The sequence below is a fragment of the Gobio gobio genome (assembly GCF_949357685.1).
Source record: "Gobio gobio genome assembly, chromosome: 25".
NCBI lineage: Eukaryota > Metazoa > Chordata > Actinopteri > Cypriniformes > Gobionidae > Gobio > Gobio gobio.
In genome coordinates, this window is record NC_137121.1 from 1,991,687 (window position 1) to 2,012,169 (window position 20,483).

The following is a 20,483-nucleotide window of genomic DNA, read 5'->3' on the forward strand; positions in this document are numbered from 1 at the left end:
TCTGCGAGTGATTGGAATGATATTTTTGTATTACTTGGCCGGCCCGATCGGTGAATAACCGCGACCCGTACACACACACACACACACACACACACACACACACACACATACACACACGTGCGCAAGAAAGGAATGTTATTTCACTATAGCCCGTCTGAAACACACACACACTCCGGGACGTTGGGCTTTGCGAGCTGGCGTTACAAGTCTGAGTCTGATCCCGAATGAACCAATAACAGCTTCTCCAGCCTGTGAGCGCGTGCTAAGATGTGTAATCAATAGATATAAAACGATCTGCAACAATGCAACACTAACACATATAAAACATGTTTTACTCACACAAGTGTGTTGCAGCGTTCCTGTGGGATCCAGAAGCACAGCGTTGTGTTTTAATCTCAATATGTCTGCAAATCCAGTCTCCACCTGTGTCTTGTTTACAAACGAATCCGCGGTTAAATGAAGCGAACAAACACGCAATGTCTTACACACGTGAGCGCGACCCGTTTAGCTCCACGAGTCGGTGGGCGGGGCTTGAGGCGGGGCTTCTGCATTCTATGACATCAGTGGTCAACATATTCTGAGATCTCTCGTTTTCTGGGCCTGGTGTCAATAAAAGCTTTTCTTTGACTAACAAGGACGTTTTCAGCTCTGAAACTTACAGGATATTCTTATATCACGATTACCTTTTATATATCAAAGCTTCAAAGGAAAGTTGATTTCTCAATTCATCACCCCTTTAAGTTAAAATATAAAAATGTAATAAAAAACAAAAATAAAATACATTTAAAAAAATCTAAATATTGAACACTATAATAGTATATTAATGAAACTAAAATAACCGTTTCGGTTTAATTAAAAAAAGAAACAATTAAAAGAATAAAACAACAAAATGTATGATTTGTCCAAAGATATGACTTATGAAAAAGGAATACAAATGACAAAAACACAATTTTTTTTTTATAAAACTTTTAAAAAATGAGGGCAGGGCTATGGTGTGAGGGCGGGGCTATGGTGCGAGGGCAGGGCTATGGTGTGAGGGCGGGGCTATGGCATGAGGGCAGGGCTATGGTGTGAGGGCGGGGCTATGGTGTGAGGGCAGGGCTATGGTGTGAGGGCAGGGCTATGGTGCGAGGGCAGGGCTATGGCGTAAGGGCAGGGCTATGGCATGAGGGCAGGGCTATGGTGTGAGGGCGGGGCTATGGCATGAGGGCAGGGCTATGGTGTGAGGGCGGGGCTATGGTGTGAGGGCAGGGCTATGGTGTGAGGGCAGGGCTATGGTGCGAGGGCAGGGCTATGGCGTAAGGGCAGGGCTATGGCATGAGGGCAGGGCTATGGTGTGAGGGCCAGGCTATGGCGTGAGGGCAGGGCTATGGTGTGAGGGCAGGGCTATGGTGTGAGGGCGGGGCTATGGTGTGAGGGCAGGGCTATGGCATGAGGGCAGGGCTATGGCATGAGGGCAGGGCTATGGCATGAGGGCAGGGCTATGGTGCGAGGGCAGGGCTATGGTGTGAGGGCGGGGCTATGGTGTGAGGGCGGGGCTATGGTGTGAGGGCAGGGGTATGGTGTGAGGGCAGGGCTATGGCATGAGGGCAGGGCTATGGTGCGAGGGCAGGGCTATGGTGCGAGGGCAGGGCTAGGGTGTGATGGCGGGGCTATGGTGTGAGGGCGGGGCTATGGTGCGAGGGCAGGGCTATGGCATGAGGGCAGGGCTATGGCATGAGGGCAGGGCTATGGCATGAGGGCAGGGCTATGGCATGAGGGCAGGGCTATGGCATGAGGGCAGGGCTATGGTGTGAGGGCAGTGCTATGGTGCGAGGGCAGGGCTATGGTGTGAGGGCGGGGCTATGGTGTGAGGGCGGGGCTATGGTGTGAGGGCAGGGCTATGGTGTGATGGCGGGGCTATGGTGTGAGGGCGGGGCTATGGTGCGAGGGCAGGGCTATGGCATGAGGGCAGGGCTATGGCATGAGGGCGGGGCTATGGTGTGAGGGCGGGGCTATGGTGTGAGGGCAGGGCTATGGCATGAGGGCAGGGCTATGGCATGAGGGCAGGGCTATGGCGTGAGGGCAGTGCTATGGTGTGAGGGCAGGGCTATGGTGCGAGGGCAGGGCTATGGCATGAGGGCAGGGCTATGGCGTGAGGGCAGGGCTATGGCGTGAGGGCAGGGCTATGGTGTGAGGGCGGGGCTATGGTGTGAGGGCGGGGCTATGGTGCGAGGGCAGGGCTATGGCATGAGGGCAGGGCTATGGTGCGAGGGCAGGGCTAGGGTGTGAGGGCGGGGCTATGGTGCGAGGGCAGGGCTATGGTGTGAGGGCAGGGCTATGGTGTGAGGGCGGGGCTATGGCATGAGGGCAGGGCTATGGTGCGAGGGCAGGGCTATGGTGTGAGGGCGGGGCTATGGCATGAGGGCGGGGCTATGGCATGAGGGCAGGGGTATGGTGTGAGGGCGGGGCTATGGCATGAGGGCAGGGCTATGGTGCGAGTGCAGGGCTATGGTGTGAGGGCGGGGCTATGGCATGAGGGCAGGGCTATGGTGTGAGGGCGGGGCTATGGCATGAGGGCAGGGCTATGGTGTGAGGGCAGGGCTATGGTGTGAGGGCGGGGCTATGGCATGAGGGCAGGGCTATGGCATGAGGGCAGGGCTATGGCGTGAGGGCAGGGCTATGGTGTGAGGGCAGGGCTATGGTGTGAGGGCAGGGCTATGGCGTGAGGGCAGGGCTATGGTGTGAGGGCAGGGCTATGGCATGAGGGCAGGGCTATGGCATGAGGGCAGGGCTATGGCGTGAGGGCAGGGCTATGGCATGAGGGCAGGGCTATGGCATGAGGGCAGGGCTATGGTGTGAGGGCAGGGCTATGGTGTGAGGGCAGGGCTATGGCATGAGGGCAGGGCTATGGCATGAGGGCAGGGCTATGGCGCGAGGGCAGGGCTATGGTGTGAGGGCGGGGCTATGGCATGAGGGCAGGGCTATGGCGTGAGGGCAGGGCTATGGTGTGAGGGCAGGGCTATGGCGTGAGGGCAGGGCTATGGTGTGAGGGCGGGGCTATGGTGTGAGGGCAGGGCTATGGCATGAGGGCAGGGCTATGGCATGAGGGCAGGGCTATGGTATGAGGGCAGGGCTATGGTATGAGGGCAGGGCCATGGCATGAGGGCAGGGCTATGGTGTGAGGGCGGGGCTATGGCATGAGGGCAGGTCTATGGTGTGAGGGCGGGGCTATGGCATGAGGGCAGGGCTATGGTGTAAGGGCGGGGCTATGGTGCGAGGGCAGGGCTATGGCGTAAGGGCAGGGCTATGGTGTGAGGGCGGGGCTATGGCGTAAGGGCAGGGCTATGGTGTGAGGGCGGAGCTATGGTGTGAGGGCGGGCTATGGCGTAAGGGCAGTGCTATGGTGCGAGGGCAGGGCTATGGTGCGAGGGCAGGGCTATGGCGTAAGGGCAGGGCTATGGTGCGAGGGCAGGGCTATGGCGTGAGGGCGGGCTATGGCGTAAGGGCAGTGCTATGGTGCGAGGGCAGGGCTATGGTGTGAGGGCGGGGCTATGGTGTGAGGGCGGGGCTATGGTGTGAGGGCAGGGCTATGGTGTGATGGCGGGGCTATGGTGTGAGGGCGGGGCTATGGTGCGAGGGCAGGGCTATGGCATGAGGGCAGGGCTATGGTGCGAGGGCAGGGCTATGGCATGAGGGCAGGGCTATGGCATGAGGGCAGGGCTATGGCATGAGGGCAGGGCTAGGGTGTGAGGGCAGGGCTATGGTGTGAGGGCAGGGCTATGGTGCGAGGGCAGGGCTATGGCATGAGGGCAGGGCTATGGCATGAGGGCAGGGCTATGGTGTGAGGGCAGGGCTATGGTGCGAGGGCAGGGCTATGGCATGAGGGCAGGGCTATGGCGTGAGGGCAGGGCTATGGCATGAGGGCAGGGCTATGGTGTGAGGGCGGGGCTATGGTGCGAGGGCGGGGCTATGGCGTGAGGGCAGGGCTATGGCATGAGGGCAGGGCTATGGTGTGAGGGCGGGGCTATGGTGCGAGGGCGGGGCTATGGTGCGAGGGCGGGGCTATGGCATGAGGGCAGGGCTATGGCATGAGGGCAGGGCTATGGTGCGAGGGCAGGGCTATGGCATGAGGGCAGGGCTATGGTGCGAGGGCAGGGCTATGGCATGAGGGCAGGGCTATGGCGTGAGGGCAGGGCTATGGCATGAGGGCAGGGCTATGGTGCGAGGGCAGGGCTATGGCATGAGGGCAGGGCTATGGCGTGAGGGCAGGGCTATGGCATGAGGGCAGGGCTATGGTGCGAGGGCAGGGCTATGGCATGAGGGCAGGGCTATGGTGCGAGGGCAGGGCTATGGCATGAGGGCAGGGCTATGGCGTGAGGGCAGGGCTATGGCATGAGGGCAGGGCTATGGTGCGAGGGCAGGGCTATGGTGTGAGGGCAGGGCTATGGTGTGAGGGCGGGGCTATGGCATGAGGGCAGGGCTATGGTGCGAGGGCAGGGCTATGGTGTGAGGGCGGGGCTATGGCGTGAGGGCGGGGCTATGGCGTGAGGGCGGGTTTGTTTGAAGATTGTTTTAATGGTTTTAGTGAACTATTATAACCCTGATACTTTATTGAATGTGTCAAATACTGGTCTTTCCTCCTGACTATGAATTAAATGGGAATGAAATTAAATGCAGTTTATTGTGTAAGCAAAAACGAATATATGATGCGTGACTTTTAATTATAAACCAGCTGGAAATACACCGGGACTCTTATTTTGAAATGTCTGCGCCTCTATTGCAGTTGCAGGAGCTCATTCAAGTTCAGATGAGGAGATAAATATGCATTGTTACAACCGTCTAAAACATATTACTATAGTAAACATGGTAAAGTAAACACTGTCATTATTCATCAGCATTAGTTCATAATCAATAGTCTGGCATAAATGTGTGTTATTGATTGATTGAGCCGCTCTGGAGCTGGATTGGGGGTGTGTGAGCCGTGTTTTCCCGCCGTTAGATCAGCATCTGTGACACAGGACATCAGTTCTGACCCGATCTCTTCCCTAATCGTCCCTCACTAAGGCCCCGTTCACACTGCAGGCAAAAGTGGCCCAAATCCCCCAATTTTTTGGGGGTCAAGTGACCAGGTCAGACTTCTTTAGAGGTAGTGTGAACACTCAAATCTTGCCCAGATCTGATTTTTTTCAATGCGGCTGCAGTGTGAACAACCAAGGCGGATTTGATGCGACTTTTACGTCAATCTACGTCGACATTTGTCACAATTATGCGCCGGCGAGTTAGCCCTAGACACAACAGACACAGACATTAAAAATTTGACTAGATATAGAGAACAGCGATAGAGCGAGTCACTGGAGGGAGAGTGAGGTGTTAGACCTAATTAGTATATGGGGAGATAATTCAATTCAAGCTAAACTAGAAGGATCCTAACTGCTCCGCTTTTGAAAATATAGCACACGAAATTGATGAACGGGGACACAGAAGAACGGGGCTTCAGTCCCAAAGGAAGGGCAAGAGTCTTGAAGGTACATTTAAATTTCCTCCATAACCTTCCGAACTTTAGTGCAACAGCGTCCTAAGGTTCATTGTTATTGTTCTTTTGCGCATGCGGGTTAGTTTGAAACCTCAAACTGTTCACACTGGAATCAGATATAGGCCACATTTTAAAAGGTAATGTGAACAGCCAAACAAAAAATAGGATTTGAGCAAAAAAATTAGAATTGAGCATTAAAGGATTAGTTCACTTTTAAATAAACTTTTGCTGATAATTTACTCACCCCCATGCCATCCAAGATGTCCATGTCTTTCTTTCTGCAGTCGAAAAGAAATGAAGGTTTTGGATGAAAACATTCCAGGATATTTCTCCATATAATGGACTTCAATGGGCTCCAAACGGTTCAAGGTCCAAATGTCAGTTTCAGTGCAGCTTCAGTCGACATCAGATGATGAATAAGGGTCTGATCTAGCCAAACCATCAGCTTCTGAGAGAAACCTAGCAGTATTTATGCTATTATTTCACCTCTTATCAGACGAACGTGATCATCTCTGAGCTCAGCCATAACTTCCGCTAAGTGAGGTCAATTTCCGATCGTGGCCATAGATATATCGATCGTAGATGCCTCATTCTACTGATCCGTGCAGGCGCTAATGAGGTATCTACGTATACATCTATGGCCACAATTTATTTTGACCTCACTTAGCGGAAGTAATGGCTGAGCTCAGAGATGATCACGTTCATCTGATAAGAGGTAAAATAATATCATAAATACTGCTGGGTTTCTCTCAGAAACTGATGGTTTGGCTAGATCAGACCCTTATTCATCGTCTGGTGTCGTTTAAAGCTGCACTGAAACTGTCATTTGGACCTTGAACCGTTTGGAGCCCATTGAAGTCCATTATATGGAGAAATATCCTGGAATGTTTTCATCCAAAACCTTCATTTCTTTTCGACTGCAGAAAGAAAGACATGGACATCTTGGATGGCATGGGGGTGAGTAAATTATCAGCAAAAGTTTATTTAAAAGTGAACTAATACTTTAAGACTTGCGGTGTGAACAGGGCCTAACATTCTAGCATCTGTAAAACTGCTTTCTACTGTAACGGTACACGTATTCGTACTGAACCGTTTCGGTACAGGGCTTTCGGTTCGGCCTTTTAAGCGCGGAACACACTTCAATCCGAGTTCCCACACGAACATATTAAGTATTCAGTCCATTTCTTCTGGAAATTAAACGATAAATGCCGTTTTGACGCTCTATGTGGCGTGACTGATCACACTGATCATCTGTGAAGGCGATCGATCATCTCTTCCTAAAGAATAGACATGAATGAACATCTGAAGGTATGCTGAGGATACATTACAACTCACTGTCATGCATCACGTGGTGTAATCGCTCAATATAACTGCTGTAAACTAAACAATGTCATGTAGCATCACATTTACCTCAGGCAAAAGAATTATATTCACTAGAGAAATCAACTCTTTCACTAAATGCTCTATATTAGCCGTTATATTCAGTGTATTCTACTGAACCTGTTACTGATGTCCTGATTATTTCATACCGCAATGAAAATGACACATGATTATATTTCAACAACGAATTGGAGGGAAAAAAATGTATAATTAGATTTAGAAGTTAATGCAAAAAATGCCTTATGTGAAGTTTACATGTTTGCGTACTGTGTTTTATTTGAGTGTTGATGATTATCCCTAAAAATAAATAGCAACTGAATTACGGCTAATATTTTGGGCTCTGTTGTTAACCCTTTAGTTAATGCAGCCTAACAATCATTTCATTGAGAAAGTGTTTTATGTGTATGCCACAGTAAAGAGATGTGTGTTTAGTCTAGATTTAAACTGACAGAGTGTGTCTGCTTCCCCAACAATGCTAGGAAGACTGTTCCAGAGTTTAGGAGCTAAATAGGAAAAGGATCGACCGCCTGCAGTTGATTTGGATATTCTCGGTATTATCAACTGGCCAGAGTTTAGAGAGCGCAGTAGACGTGATGGAGGATAATGTGTTAAAAGCTCGCTCAAGTACTGGGGAGCTTAAGTGGCATAAATGTGTGTTATTGATAGATTGAGCCGCTCTGGAGCTGGATTGGGGGTGTGTGAGCCGTGTTTTCCCGCCGTTAGATCAGCATCTGTGACACAGGACATCAGTTCTGACCCGATCTCTTCCCTAATCCACCCTCACTAACATTCTCCTCTCGTTTTTATTTGTTGACGAAAATGATTTTCCTCATAGTTTTTGTCATCCAACACTAGTTTTTATTTAGTTATCGTCTCGTTTTCGTCAGAGAAAAAAGGTTGTTGACGAAAATTATGATGAAAATTATTCGTCAAAAAAATTAACACTGGCCAGAAGCACGTCTCAATCCCTTCTTCTCTCAGAAATGTTTGAAAGGCATTCTATTCAGTCAAATCAACAGCAGAAATAAACATCATGGATTGAACCGTCTTCACGTCGTCGTGTTTGTTGTTTCACGACAGGAACGCAAACATAAACACACACTCCTCCAGCGCTTCCCAGATCTCGTGTTTGACAGCTCGATTACACAGGGATGGTTCTGATATTGTTTTGAACAGATTCTTTTTCCATTCTGCTCAGTTTGACATTTCAAGATTTGGATTTGCGATTGTTTGTCCTGACGTTCTTCACTGTCTCACTGTGACTGCAGAGAAACGCCAGCCATCCGGAGGATCAGCAGAAGAGTCTGCACACACTCCTGCATCAGCCAGCAAGGTGACGACCGCTTCTGTTCACACACACTGAGCCAGAACCGTTCTGTTCTCACGACCACTTGCACTGTGACCTAACCAGACCGCTATAAGATTACAGCCAATCAGTAGTGTGTGGGCGGAGTCTCTGTGCAAGCGCACTTCTCTCGCATTTAAAATCAATCCACAATCACAGCCAATCAGAAGAGCGTGTGGGCGGAGTCTCTCTGCACTCGCAACCTAATCACAGCCAATCAGAAGAGCGTGTGGGCGGAGTCTCTCTGCAAGCGTACTGCACTCGCAACCAAATCAATCAAAACTCACAGCCAATCAGAAGAGCGTGTGGACGGAGTCTCTCTCTGCACTCACAACCTAATCACAGCCAATCAGAAGAGCGTGTGGGCGGAGTCTCTCTCTGCACTCACAACCTAATCACAGCCAATCAGAAGAGCGTGTGGGCGGAGTCTCTCTCTGCACTCACAACCTAATCACAGCCAATCAGAAGAGCGTGTGGGCGGAGTCTCTCTCTGCACTCGCAACCTAATCACAGCCAATCAGAAGAGTGTGTGGGCGGAGTCTCTCTCTGCACTCGCAACCTAATCACAGCCAATCAGAAGAGTGGGTGGGCGGAGTCTCTCTTTGCACTCGCAAGAATTTTTCATCTGCGTTTTAAGTATGGCTACAAAGGTCGCGCAAAATGATATTCAAACTCACACACTACACGCTTTGAGCATTAAATGAAGCACATAATCACTACCTGAGACTATCGCTGTCATACTCTGTATGTTGTTGTTCCAGCTGAGATCGATGTCACAGAAATAAAAAACGTTCCTAAAACAGAATTGCCTGTCGCTCATCGCGTATTGCCAACTTAGGACAAAAACTCTTGATTAACATGGAAAGAAGATTCCTCCATGTGCTGGAGCTTCTAACAAACTAGAGACCAGCACACCGATCTGAAGAGGTGATGTGGCGTTACTCAAGAACCCTAATAGAGAAAAGCCTACTATTGATTCCTGAGCATATCAAGCATCAGTGTTCAGATAGAGGGAATCTGGGACAGACACACGCCCGTTAGACACTAGGTGGCGCTATAATACGGCGATTTGCATTTTGATCATAACTTTGGAAACATAATTTGTTGAATCCTTGAGTGAAACCCTACAAAATGTATATCTTGAAATGTATACATTTTATTTCCTCCTATACAATTTTTCCGCCATTTCGAATTTTCCTCAAAACCTACTTTTTTTAACTCCTTCTAGGCCGCTGGTCCGATCTTCACCAAAATTGGAACACAACGGCCAATGACAGTGCTGGCAAAAAGCTATCAGAAGAAGTTTGATTAGTCAAAGCTTAGTTAAGTTATACGTTAATAAGTTGGTCAGGCAGCAGTCATTTTTACCCTATAGCTGCTGTAATGTCCAAGCTTAACCAAACTTGACTTTTTGTTCTGGAAAACAAGGCGAAAATACTGAGGAAGAACATCATTTCTTTTCATTGAACATCCTAGAAACCACAAAAGAGCTCCGAATCTCTGTTTATCAGAGCATGTGCCATGGAATAAATCTCCTCTGTTGCAGATCTTTTTTTCCGACCTGGATGAGATTCCCGGTTTGGGCGGAGAGCCGGAGGAACCCACACTGGAAGAACATTGTGCTCAGACCATCAAAAACAAAGCTCGGGAGATCGAGAAGGTGCGTTCGGCATGTTTTATACCATTTTCCCACTTTTTTTTTCTTTCCGAGGTTTGAAGCACAGCTCCGTTCCGTGAGCTGGGAATGATTTTGCCCAGACTTCATCCATCACTCCAATCGCCCTCAACGAAATACATCCACCCGGACCTATTAGACCCTCAGTGATAAAATGCCTCCTAATATTCCCTAATGTGTCCCAGCCCTCGAATAATTGCCCCCCGTTCTGTGATTGCAACAGACCTCCGCTTGTTTCGAGTGTGTGTTTGAGCACGACGCTTCACTTGCTGCCATAGTTGTGTGTTTTATTTGTAATGCGTTACAGACCATTGCTTTCCCACCGCGTTGTACAGTTCGGCCCCTGTTTGTGTGGTCCTCGTTATCGGACCTTCACATCACGTCTTTCTCTCCCTCCAATCGGGGGCTGAAACAACGCAAGCGCTGCCACACCAAACAAAGCACACCGGGGTCAAACCTTCCCAGCATTCACTGGTAAATATCACCACTATAAATACAGATCCTCTCTGGGGTGGAGAACTTCCTCTGTCCGTCGCAAACACGAGCTTTTGTTTTCTTTTTTATGTCATTGTTTTATTATAATAACTTGTGGCTTTACTTTGTGGTTTCCAAGTTCCTGTAATGGCGCAAGAAATGATTGTAATTTAAGTTGAGTGTTTATTATCACTGGTGATCCAGCTATTTCAAGAGTCTTAGACTGAGAATGATGTCATTTGGGTGAAAATACAATCAATGTCACACATACGAGGAGAGAGAGAGAGAGCAAACTAGTACATATGAACGACAGAAACGTGTGCCAATCCCTAATTCTCAGAGCTCTGACAGCGGACAAGCTTCAGGACGCTCCCACACACACACACACACACACACACACACACACACACGGCAAACGTGATGATGTTCAGATAATGTTGCCACACATGATTACAAGGGCGTGTGTGCCAGCGAGACATAAAACTGCCGGCGCTCTTTAAGCTCCTGAGAACGGAGCAGGAATCGGTTGCCAGAACACCGAAACTCGCCCGGTTCTGCGTTCGGATCTGGGAAGTGTAATAACTCTTCAGACATCGCCACAGGCTCCGAGAACAAACGTCCTCTAATTGAGACTGAAGCTGTAACTGGCAGATGGGTGGGAACCTGCTCATTACGTCCTTCTGGGATGCTTGTGGGAAGCTCCAGCGTTTAACCAAGTTGAGACAAGTAACTATAAGTTCCCTTGGGTTAGTGGAGAGATGTTTGCTTAGATAACTAAACTGTTGTCTGTCTATTACTGTAGTCTTGAGCTTAACACGTCATAATATTCCTCATTTAAATAATTCATACGCGGTTGAGTTAATTAGTAGTGTGTTAAAATCAAGCGGCTCCTCCCGCAGTTTCTCCTGAAGCTGATACGGAAGTGACTTAAACTGCAGTTCATGGACTGGCCACTAGAAGGGAGCAGAATCTCATTGAGCTCATGTTAAAATGCCCAACTTTACAGCAGAAGAACACATGTTTACAGTCTGGGACACAATGTGGTTTTGGTCTATACGGCTAATTTTGCCCTTCATGACGACTGTGAGGGGTTATTTTTTATAACTCATCCCCAGGGTTGGGAGGGTTACTTTTAAAATGTATTCCGTTACAGTTACAAATTACTTCATAAAAAAGTAACGTATAGTGATCGACCGATATATCGATTTACCGATATTTTCCCCGATATTTAAGCATTTTACCATAATCGGATATCGGTTTTGTAATATGGGATTTAACGATAAACGGCGCCATCTTGTGGGCGTTTTGTGAATTGTGCGCAGGATCGCCATTTCAGCGCATCTGAGGCGAGACGAGACAACGGCGTGCACAGGTAAAGTACACTTGCCTGCTTTGCTGTAAACTTTATTTAACATAAGTCATTAATACACAAATTAGATGTTACATAAATGCCGGAAATCTAGCTAGTTTATTCAGGATTTGACGGATTATTTTACATGCCTCCGTGAGCTTGTCTCTCTTAGAGTGAATAATCTGTCAAGTCCTGTCCAAATACAGATGCAACTTTGCATGAATTAAATAATACAGCGATGAATGAGCACATGTTGGAAATAGAAGCGCTGAATTTAATTCTCTCTCTATTGTCTGTGCTCATCATTAGTCTCGTGAATCGTCTGTATTTCGGGTTGATGCTCAGGAAATGCTCCACGGCCACCGCATATAACTTTAACAAGATTCACTTGTTTAAAACACCGTAATTAATTATATAAACATTTACTTAACCATTAATTCGCTATTAAACATCAAAACTCTATGGATATGAATTATTATCTCCGCGAACGATCGCAGTTTGAGTAGTTCTGTGTAAATGCATAGATAAACATCAGTTTGTCAGCAGATATTTCATAATCTAGAACGACAAAAACATTAATAATTCTGATATAACTTAACATACCATTTGAGAAATGCAATAAAATATGTTTTGTTTGTTATATTCCAATATTCCAGAGAATATTATTCAGTTATTTAACATTATTCTTCACTCTTTAACCTATTAAACAGTTTATAAATCTACTAACACCGCAGTTTAAAATTAAGTATTACATTTCGGAGCCATTTATGAAAACAAATGAAACAGGCTTATGGGGCAGATGCTGAAAGACTCTGTTTTCTACACTACAACCTAGTTCTGCTCAACTGGGAGTATTACGCTACATTAAACAGCAATGCTATTTTGTTTCCAGGTGGTTTAGATTGTTTGTTTGTTTTTGTTTTTTAATTGGTTAGAATTACTTTTTATGTGCTTTATTTATTTTACCTTTTTTTCCACCTAATCGAAGATTTTATTTTTTAAACAAAAACAGTTAAGCAACAGTGCACTTATTTAATTTTTTGCATTTTCAGACCCCTCTATTTATTGGTGTATAAATAACATTTGTTTTGTTCTCTATGCAAGGAGGGAGTGATTGTTATACATAAAATGGTTTGTTCAGTTCAGTGGTGTTGTAATCGTGTCAAAAACAGAAGAATAACAGTAAATAAATATCGGTTCTGTATATCGGTTATGGGGCACATAAAAACAAAAACTATCGGTATCGGTTCTAAAAAAATCAATATCGGTCGATCACTAGTAAGGCAATCCAAATACCACACTCCAAAAGTAATGTAATCTGATTACTTTTGGATTGTTTTAAGGTAGGGATGCGCGGTATACCGGTATATATTTTATTTCAAATGGTACAATATCATGATTTTGCTCATTTCGGTATATGCTGCTGTTCCGAAGTTCACCGCTAGGTGGCAGTGCGCTACCCAAAATGACACGAAACTGCCAAATGTGGTGGCATAGAAAAAAATGAATACAGCAGTTGAATCTCACTCAACACGCCCAAAACGAATTAATAAAGAGAGTAGACGTGAAATTTAGAATTACTTTGCTTATAAAACTGAAGAACCATCAAACCTTGCCGAGCATCGGTCACTTGCCCATCCTGACTTGTACAAGACATTAAGAGATCGACAGGTGATTTACATTCTATTTACACTATTTACATTCGCGCAAGACATAACGAACTGTGTTTATGTGACTACTCACTAAAGATGGACATTTTGGACATAATTTTGTGTGTATTTGACTAAGGAAAAACAGCTTAATTTGGAATGCGCGAGCTCTTTAGGCTTGTGTTTGTTGTTGGTATGAGCACAAAGAAAACTCTCTCTCTTCAAGAGCTCCCATTACGAAATGCTATAAAATTGCTTGCATGTTCAAATTGGCGAGGTTTAAAAAGACGTGGGCTGTGATTTCCGTGAGCTCTCCCGAAACGACAGCGAGTGTGTTGGATATGAGCGCACAGATTGCTTTTATAGTGCAGGTGCGATGTCTTTTTAAGCCAGAAGCAATTTGCTCATTTTGAGAGCTAGAGAAGTTCTGTATTGCTGAAATTACTTTTGACTTCCAATTGACTGATTTGATGTGATAATCTTGGTTGATTAATTTAATAATAAACATTTGCGGTAATTTCCCTCTTCATAAACCCCATTGCCAGTGCCAAAATTCAGACTCTGTATGGTATCGATTTAATATCGGCACTTCGGTATTAGATTGTGGTACCGTACCGAAGCCAAAATTGTGGTATCGAGCTATCCTTACTTTAAGGTCACAGAGTAAATAAAGGCAAGTAAAAATCAATATCAGAGTACTTTTATATAAATTTAAGATAAAACCTAATAAAAACTATTAAAACTAAGCAATCGTATCTTGTATTTGACCAACTATAGATTACACAGCCGTATATGCATTTATATAAAAGGCGATACAGACATCTAGTGGATACGGTATGGTTTTACAAATGGTTTTATTATTTAATGTACAAGGAAAAAAATACTTATAGTTTATACACAATATAAAAACATGTCTTCACCATCTACATATTAGTCTATTTTAAAATACATGTTGATCAAAGCTGTGATGTTTCTTAACTTCACTGACCGTCAGTGGTGGCAGTTCCCCTTTGTGGGAACTCTTGTTAATTTCTACATTTTCCAGCTCATTTTCAGCTAAACTCGGATACAAACTGCAATCATACAAACTATGGGATTTTAAAAATTTTGCTAACGCGATGTCCGTGCTAGTTGTCCTGTGAATGTTTAGGTTTAAGGATGTTGAGTTATTTGATAAAGAAAGCGTCTTCATAGCTGGAAGGCATGGTTTGCGCAATACAACTATGTTGTTTCCTTTTTCCTCTTTGAAAACAAAAAAACTGTGAAATTTCTAGGGCTGTAATCTCCCAGTCGATTATTAGTCGATACGTTCTGGCTTGACCAAAATTCTTATTGGTCGATTTTTTAGCAGCGTTTATTTCATCAGTTTTGCCGCGTTCATTTCATCAGGTGGAAAGCACTAATTGCTAATGGGGGTGTTTTCAGAGCAGCCCTGTTTCACAGGTAACAGTCTGTCTTCAGAACACCCCCTTGTTTTCACTTCTTTTGGATTAGCCCAACCCACTGGAGAAGAGAGACAGATTGAAGAAGGCTACTTTGCTGTATTATTTATTTAATTGTGAGAGCGTTTTCCTAGTCAGTCCTCTTCTACCATGTCAACAAAGACATCGGCAGTGTGGCAGCATTTTTAAAAAATAGAAAATGGGGAAAAAAGTCGAATGCAAGTTTTGCAAGCCACAGTTTGCATATCACAGCTCGACGACAAACATGTCATATCAGCTAAAAACGGTAAGATAACTTGTCTGCGTTAGGTTGCCCCGTCTGTTTTGAGTTGCCCCGTCCCTTTTATTATTGGGCAAACTGCAAATTTATTTCTAGTATTATTTATTGGATTTGGGTACTTTATTATTTTATTTATTATTTGGAGCCTAATGCGAGTCGCGCTGTGCCCACTGTTTGTATTAGTTTTGAGCCTATGCTTTATTTTTTCAGTTATGCACTTTATGTCGTTTCTGCTCTTGATCTGGCTTGTTTAATAAATATTCCTTTTTTATTAAAGTGGACGTGCCTTTTGTGTTTAAGAGTAAAAGCTTTAAGTTAATAGTCTATTCGTGTCTCAGCCGTGAAGCTGAGCTCATGTTCGAGCTGCACAGAGCGGCTGAAATGAGTGTCTGTCAGTTATTATAATACATAAGACAAAAACAATTGTCTAAATTATGTTGCATATTCCTCAAAAGTTCTTGTGATGACATCACTAGAAATCATAGGCTATGATATTGCGCAGTTGCACGTTATGCAGCGCTGTCAGAGCCGACAGACTCGTGTGTCAGACTCATTTCAGTGCAAAATAATCAGGTTAAAAACATTTAATATACTGCAAATAGCCTACTAGTTTATGTTTATTTATAATTCATTTAGGCAGACAACAAGGCCATCAAGTACTGCGCACAGTGCGCAGCTAATTCATTTAATGTGTTTTTTCCTAACGTCATTTTTAGTCGATTTTTAGAAATTTTCAGAAAGTCGAAAGTTTCAGGACTTCAGTCGACCAAGATTTTCTTTGGTTGATTACAGCCCTAGAAATGTCCAGACATGAAAACGGTTTTCACTGCGGGAAGATCAAGTATCATAATTATTATAACTTATCTGCGTCTCAACCTGCGTCTGAGGAGAATAATTGTTATTGGCTCACGCAAGTCACAAAACAGAACCAGGAACTATAAATCAAGCACTTAATATAACATTATTATGTCAAAATACTAATTATTTTGGTTTTAAATTAGACCATTGTAATCCCCTTTTTTACTAAATGTAACTGTATTCTGATTTCTTTGTTTTTGACGTAACAAATTACAGTTACCATTTTTCTGTATCTTGATTACGTAACGGCGTTTCATGTATTCCGTTACTCCCCAATCCTGCTCATCCCTTTAAATTATATTAAGCCTTAAAGTTCTGTATAATTAAGGGCATGACCACTTGAGTGACAGGTGGATTGCCAGCTCCACCCATGTCCCATTTTCTATTAACCGGGAGTGACACATTGCCAACGGCCGAGTTTAGACTTTAAAACTGCTCTTCAGAAACCTACAGGTGACGTCACAGACACTACGGCCATATTTCTCTTTTGTTTTTTTACGAGAACTTGAATGCTGATTCTGTTTGAGTGATCCACCTTTGAATGGCGAGCCAGAACCTGATCTACATATCATCACGATTCAACACGGATTCCAATTGAGATCTAAGCACATACACACTACCCGGGTAGCAAACAAACAAAAAAAGGTGAACACATGAACATTTGAGTATCATACACACACACACACACACACACACACACACACACACACACACACACACACACACACACACACACACACACACACACACACACACAAGGGATCCAGAAGGACTATTGAGACTTTGTTTTTTTTCTGGACTTCACATTCAACTTTGGACACAATATCAACCCTTCTCCCTTGGTTCATGGTGTTGAGTGGAAACCAGACTATTGTGTATTTCATTGTGAAAGATTGTTTACTCAAAGTTTCTTTGAGTCTTTGTAATAAAATTGCTGGCTGTTAAAGGTTGGGTAGGTAAGAATGATCTAAAACCCTTTTGTCCAAATTTGTTTAAACTTTCTTTATATGTCAATACATAATTAAAATGCAAGTACTCTGAAAAAGAGAGTATAAAAATCGAGTGACTCTAGACTTTTTAATCTGCAATAAACACTGCTCATTATTTTCGTTCGGGCCGAAACAAGTGATTGGCTTGGGCGACTGTCACTCTCTCTCGTTACCATGGCAACCGCCGCTTTTGCTCCAGGATCTGCCCACATGCCCCAGTGTTGCCAAGGGCTACTTCATCACTGTTGCCGCGGCTGTTTTTCATGTCCGCGGGTTGAAGAGACCCCAATTATGGGATATTTTGCCCCGGGATTTGCGAATTTTAGCAGGCAGCCCTACCAAAAAGACACATATTTTACCCCCCAAACGCAATTTTTACCGGAGAAACATGATTGGGCTTGTTTTGGGCTAGTTTTGAGTAGCAATTGGGCGGATTTTGTTGTGAAAACCTGGCAACCCTGGCGCACCCGTTTGAGTTCAAGAGGCTGTATTTCTGCTGGACAGGTCATCTTTCATTTTGATTATACATTTTTTTGGTTTATGTTTTCATGAAGCATGTCTCACTAGCACACGTAGCTGCCTAATATAGCTAACATAACATTACTTAGCATAAAGTTACAATGTTATACACTTAGCGAGCCTTTAGTAGAGATGATAAATACTCAATATGCTTAGCTCAAGTTGATCGCTGTCGTGTTGAATTTCGCAAAATGTAACTTTTGATAACATAATGCATGTGTAAAAGCTAGTACATCGCATCCAGGAACTTTCTTTAGAACTAAGTTAGCTTTAGCTGCTACCCTCTGTCTAAACTCTTCTACCATGTTCACCGGGAACTTTACCTGCACGTTTATTTCGGCCCTTGGTTTGTTTTTATATTCTCTACCAATGTTTACTGATGTTTTTATCTTGTATCTGTGTGTGTCGTAGACACTGTGTTGTGTGTGTATTTTAAACTTTACCAGTATCGTTATTCTAGCTTGATAGTGAGTACTAAAAGACATCTTATTTGTTTATATTCATAATGATAAAGTTAGATTTTTTATTACATGTGATTCTGACATGATGTCACTACATGCACTTCTTCTCCGCTCGCCTCAGGTTAATAATGCGTCTTTCAGCTGATCGTGGTGGGCGTGTTCATGTGTTTTGGGGGCGTGGCTTTGGAAAGAGCCCAGAAGGGAGAAGGTGGAGTGAATGGAAATAATGAGCTGTCTTTAAAACAGTCGTGAGAGGTCTACAGACACTCAATTTTTATACTTTCTTTTTCTGAGTACTTACATTTTAATTATGTATTGATATATAAAGAAAGTTTAAACAAATTTGGAAAAAAAGTTTTTTAACCAAATCCTACCTACCCTACCTTTATTTGAATTTACTTTGGCCCAGTATTTCTACTTTTTAAATCCTCCTAGAGTCGAACCTAGGCCTTATTTAACCTCTATTGGGTAAAATACATTGAATGCGTATTCTGTTGTCCCCGTTAGATGAGCATCAAAATAAAGTGTTAGGAAATATTATCTAACCAGAAAGTTTACTAGTACTGCTAGTTAACATGCAGTTGCAAAGTTACTAATAGTTAGTAGAATGCCTGTTGGGGAGCATCGAAGTAAAGTGATTTGTGCTATGATTATGATAGTAAATTAAAATATGATAATAAATAGCAATATCAATCAGCATAAAGGCCTGGTCAAGCCAACTTACAAATGAAGGTGGATCACTCAAACCCTGAATAGCTTTAGTTTTGTCTTTTTTGTTCTTCTTGGCTCACCTTTTGATTGAGGCCAGAACCCCTCCAATCTCTGCGCTGTTTTTAAACTGGACCTGACCGAATAAACGCCGTGGATAAGAGGAAACAGACCCTGTCCCCTGTTGAACCCACTTCAGGGATCTGTCGGTCTGAGAGCGCTTCTGCTTTTCCTCTGGCGTTCAGATTAACCTCAGACAGCGTCTTCAGAAGCACAACCTAAACTTTCAATAAATGCCCATTTCCGGTCCTCTGATTAGACTTGACCTTTGAACCTAGACCTCAATCTTAGAAGAGTCTGTGTGCCAGAGCAGGTTTATGTTTATCCTCCTCATTCCCTTTTCTCTTGTTTATTTCTATCCATAGTTTTGTGTTCAGACAGACAGATTGTCTCTCTCTCTCTATGAACGATCATTAAAAACTGAGGTTGAATTTCCAGCTATAATAATCAGTCACACTGTTCCTCTAATGCCGCCAAATAAATGTGAGCATTTTCCCCGGTTTATATTCTCTCTTGAGCTCCAGGGCGATTGTGTGCAATAATTCGTCTCCAGACTCAAACGCTCTTGATTATAAAGCAGTTTCTGAGATGTGGCTCAAATCTGCAGATGCTTTATGATGTTGGTCAAAGACAAAAATGAGAGGCTTTTGGAGGATTTACCCATCGGACCTGTAATTTTATGCTTTTCTCATGATCTCTTACAATGAAGCGCTCACACTGTTTTACTGTTTAAAGATCGTTCCACATTCAATACAAGATCAGCTCCATCAACAGCATGTGTGTCAGAACATAATTAGCACTCAGCCCTTCTTTTTCTCTCTTTTTCTTGATATTTTTAGCTGGAAAGTGTCTAAATCGCTCTTTTAGTGGTGGCACCACGCTGTAAAAAAAAAATTATATTTCTGTCTTGTTTTCTAGCACAAATATCAAGTCAAGTCAGCTTTATTTCTACAGCTCTTTCACACACAGATGCTTCACAGCTTTACACTAATGACAGGAAATTAATTTAGTTTTAGATAGCTAAAGTAAGTTCTGGATCGATTCATTTCTGTTGTAAAAACTGATTTCAAAATGTAAAACACATGTAAAAAATGTATTGCACAAAATGAAAACAATGTAAATATTATTATTATAAGTGTGAATCCAAAAATTAAAAGCGCATTTAAAAAAATAACAAGCATGATTTCATCTCTTAAATGTCTTAGTGTGTTTTTGGGTCATAATTTAGACTTTTAAAAATCTAATTTCAACTTTTTATCTCATAATTAGGACTTATAATCATAATTTAGATTTTCTTTAAAGAAAAGTCTTTAGAAGTCCTAATTTCAACTGTTCATCTCACAATGACTTAGCATGTCATATTTTTGACTTTTTATCTAATAATGAGGACTTTTACAATCATATTTTCAACATTTTATCTTATAATTATGACTTAGCATGTCATTTTTGACTTTTTATCTAATAATGTGGACTTTTAAATTCATATTTTCAACATTTGATCTTATAATTATGACTTTGCATGTCATTTTTGACTTTTTATCTAATAATGTGGACTTTTAAATTCATATTTTCAACATTTTATTTTATAATTATGACTTAGCATGTCATATTTTTGACTTTTTATCTAATAATGAGGACTTTTACAATCATATTTTCAACATTTTATCTTATAATTATGACTTAGCATGTCATTTTTGACTTTTTATCTAATAATGTGGACTTTTAAATTCATATTTTCAACATTTTATTTTATAATTATGACTTAGCATGTCATATT

The 20,483-nt window shown here is 43.4% G+C and overlaps 1 protein-coding gene across 2 annotated transcripts in view; it reads left to right on the top strand.

Moving 5' to 3' along the window:
* Nucleotides 1-20,483, top strand: part of LOC307121327 (uncharacterized protein) — a 32,371-nt gene that overhangs the window by 9,743 nt on the left and 2,145 nt on the right. For both annotated transcript variants that reach the window (XM_079808854.1, XM_079808853.1), the window contains 2 exons: nucleotides 8,164-8,228; nucleotides 9,787-9,900. In XM_079808854.1, coding sequence (XP_079664980.1) covers nucleotides 8,164-8,228; nucleotides 9,787-9,900 — 179 coding nt within the window. The remainder of the gene's footprint in view (nucleotides 1-8,163; nucleotides 8,229-9,786; nucleotides 9,901-20,483) is intronic.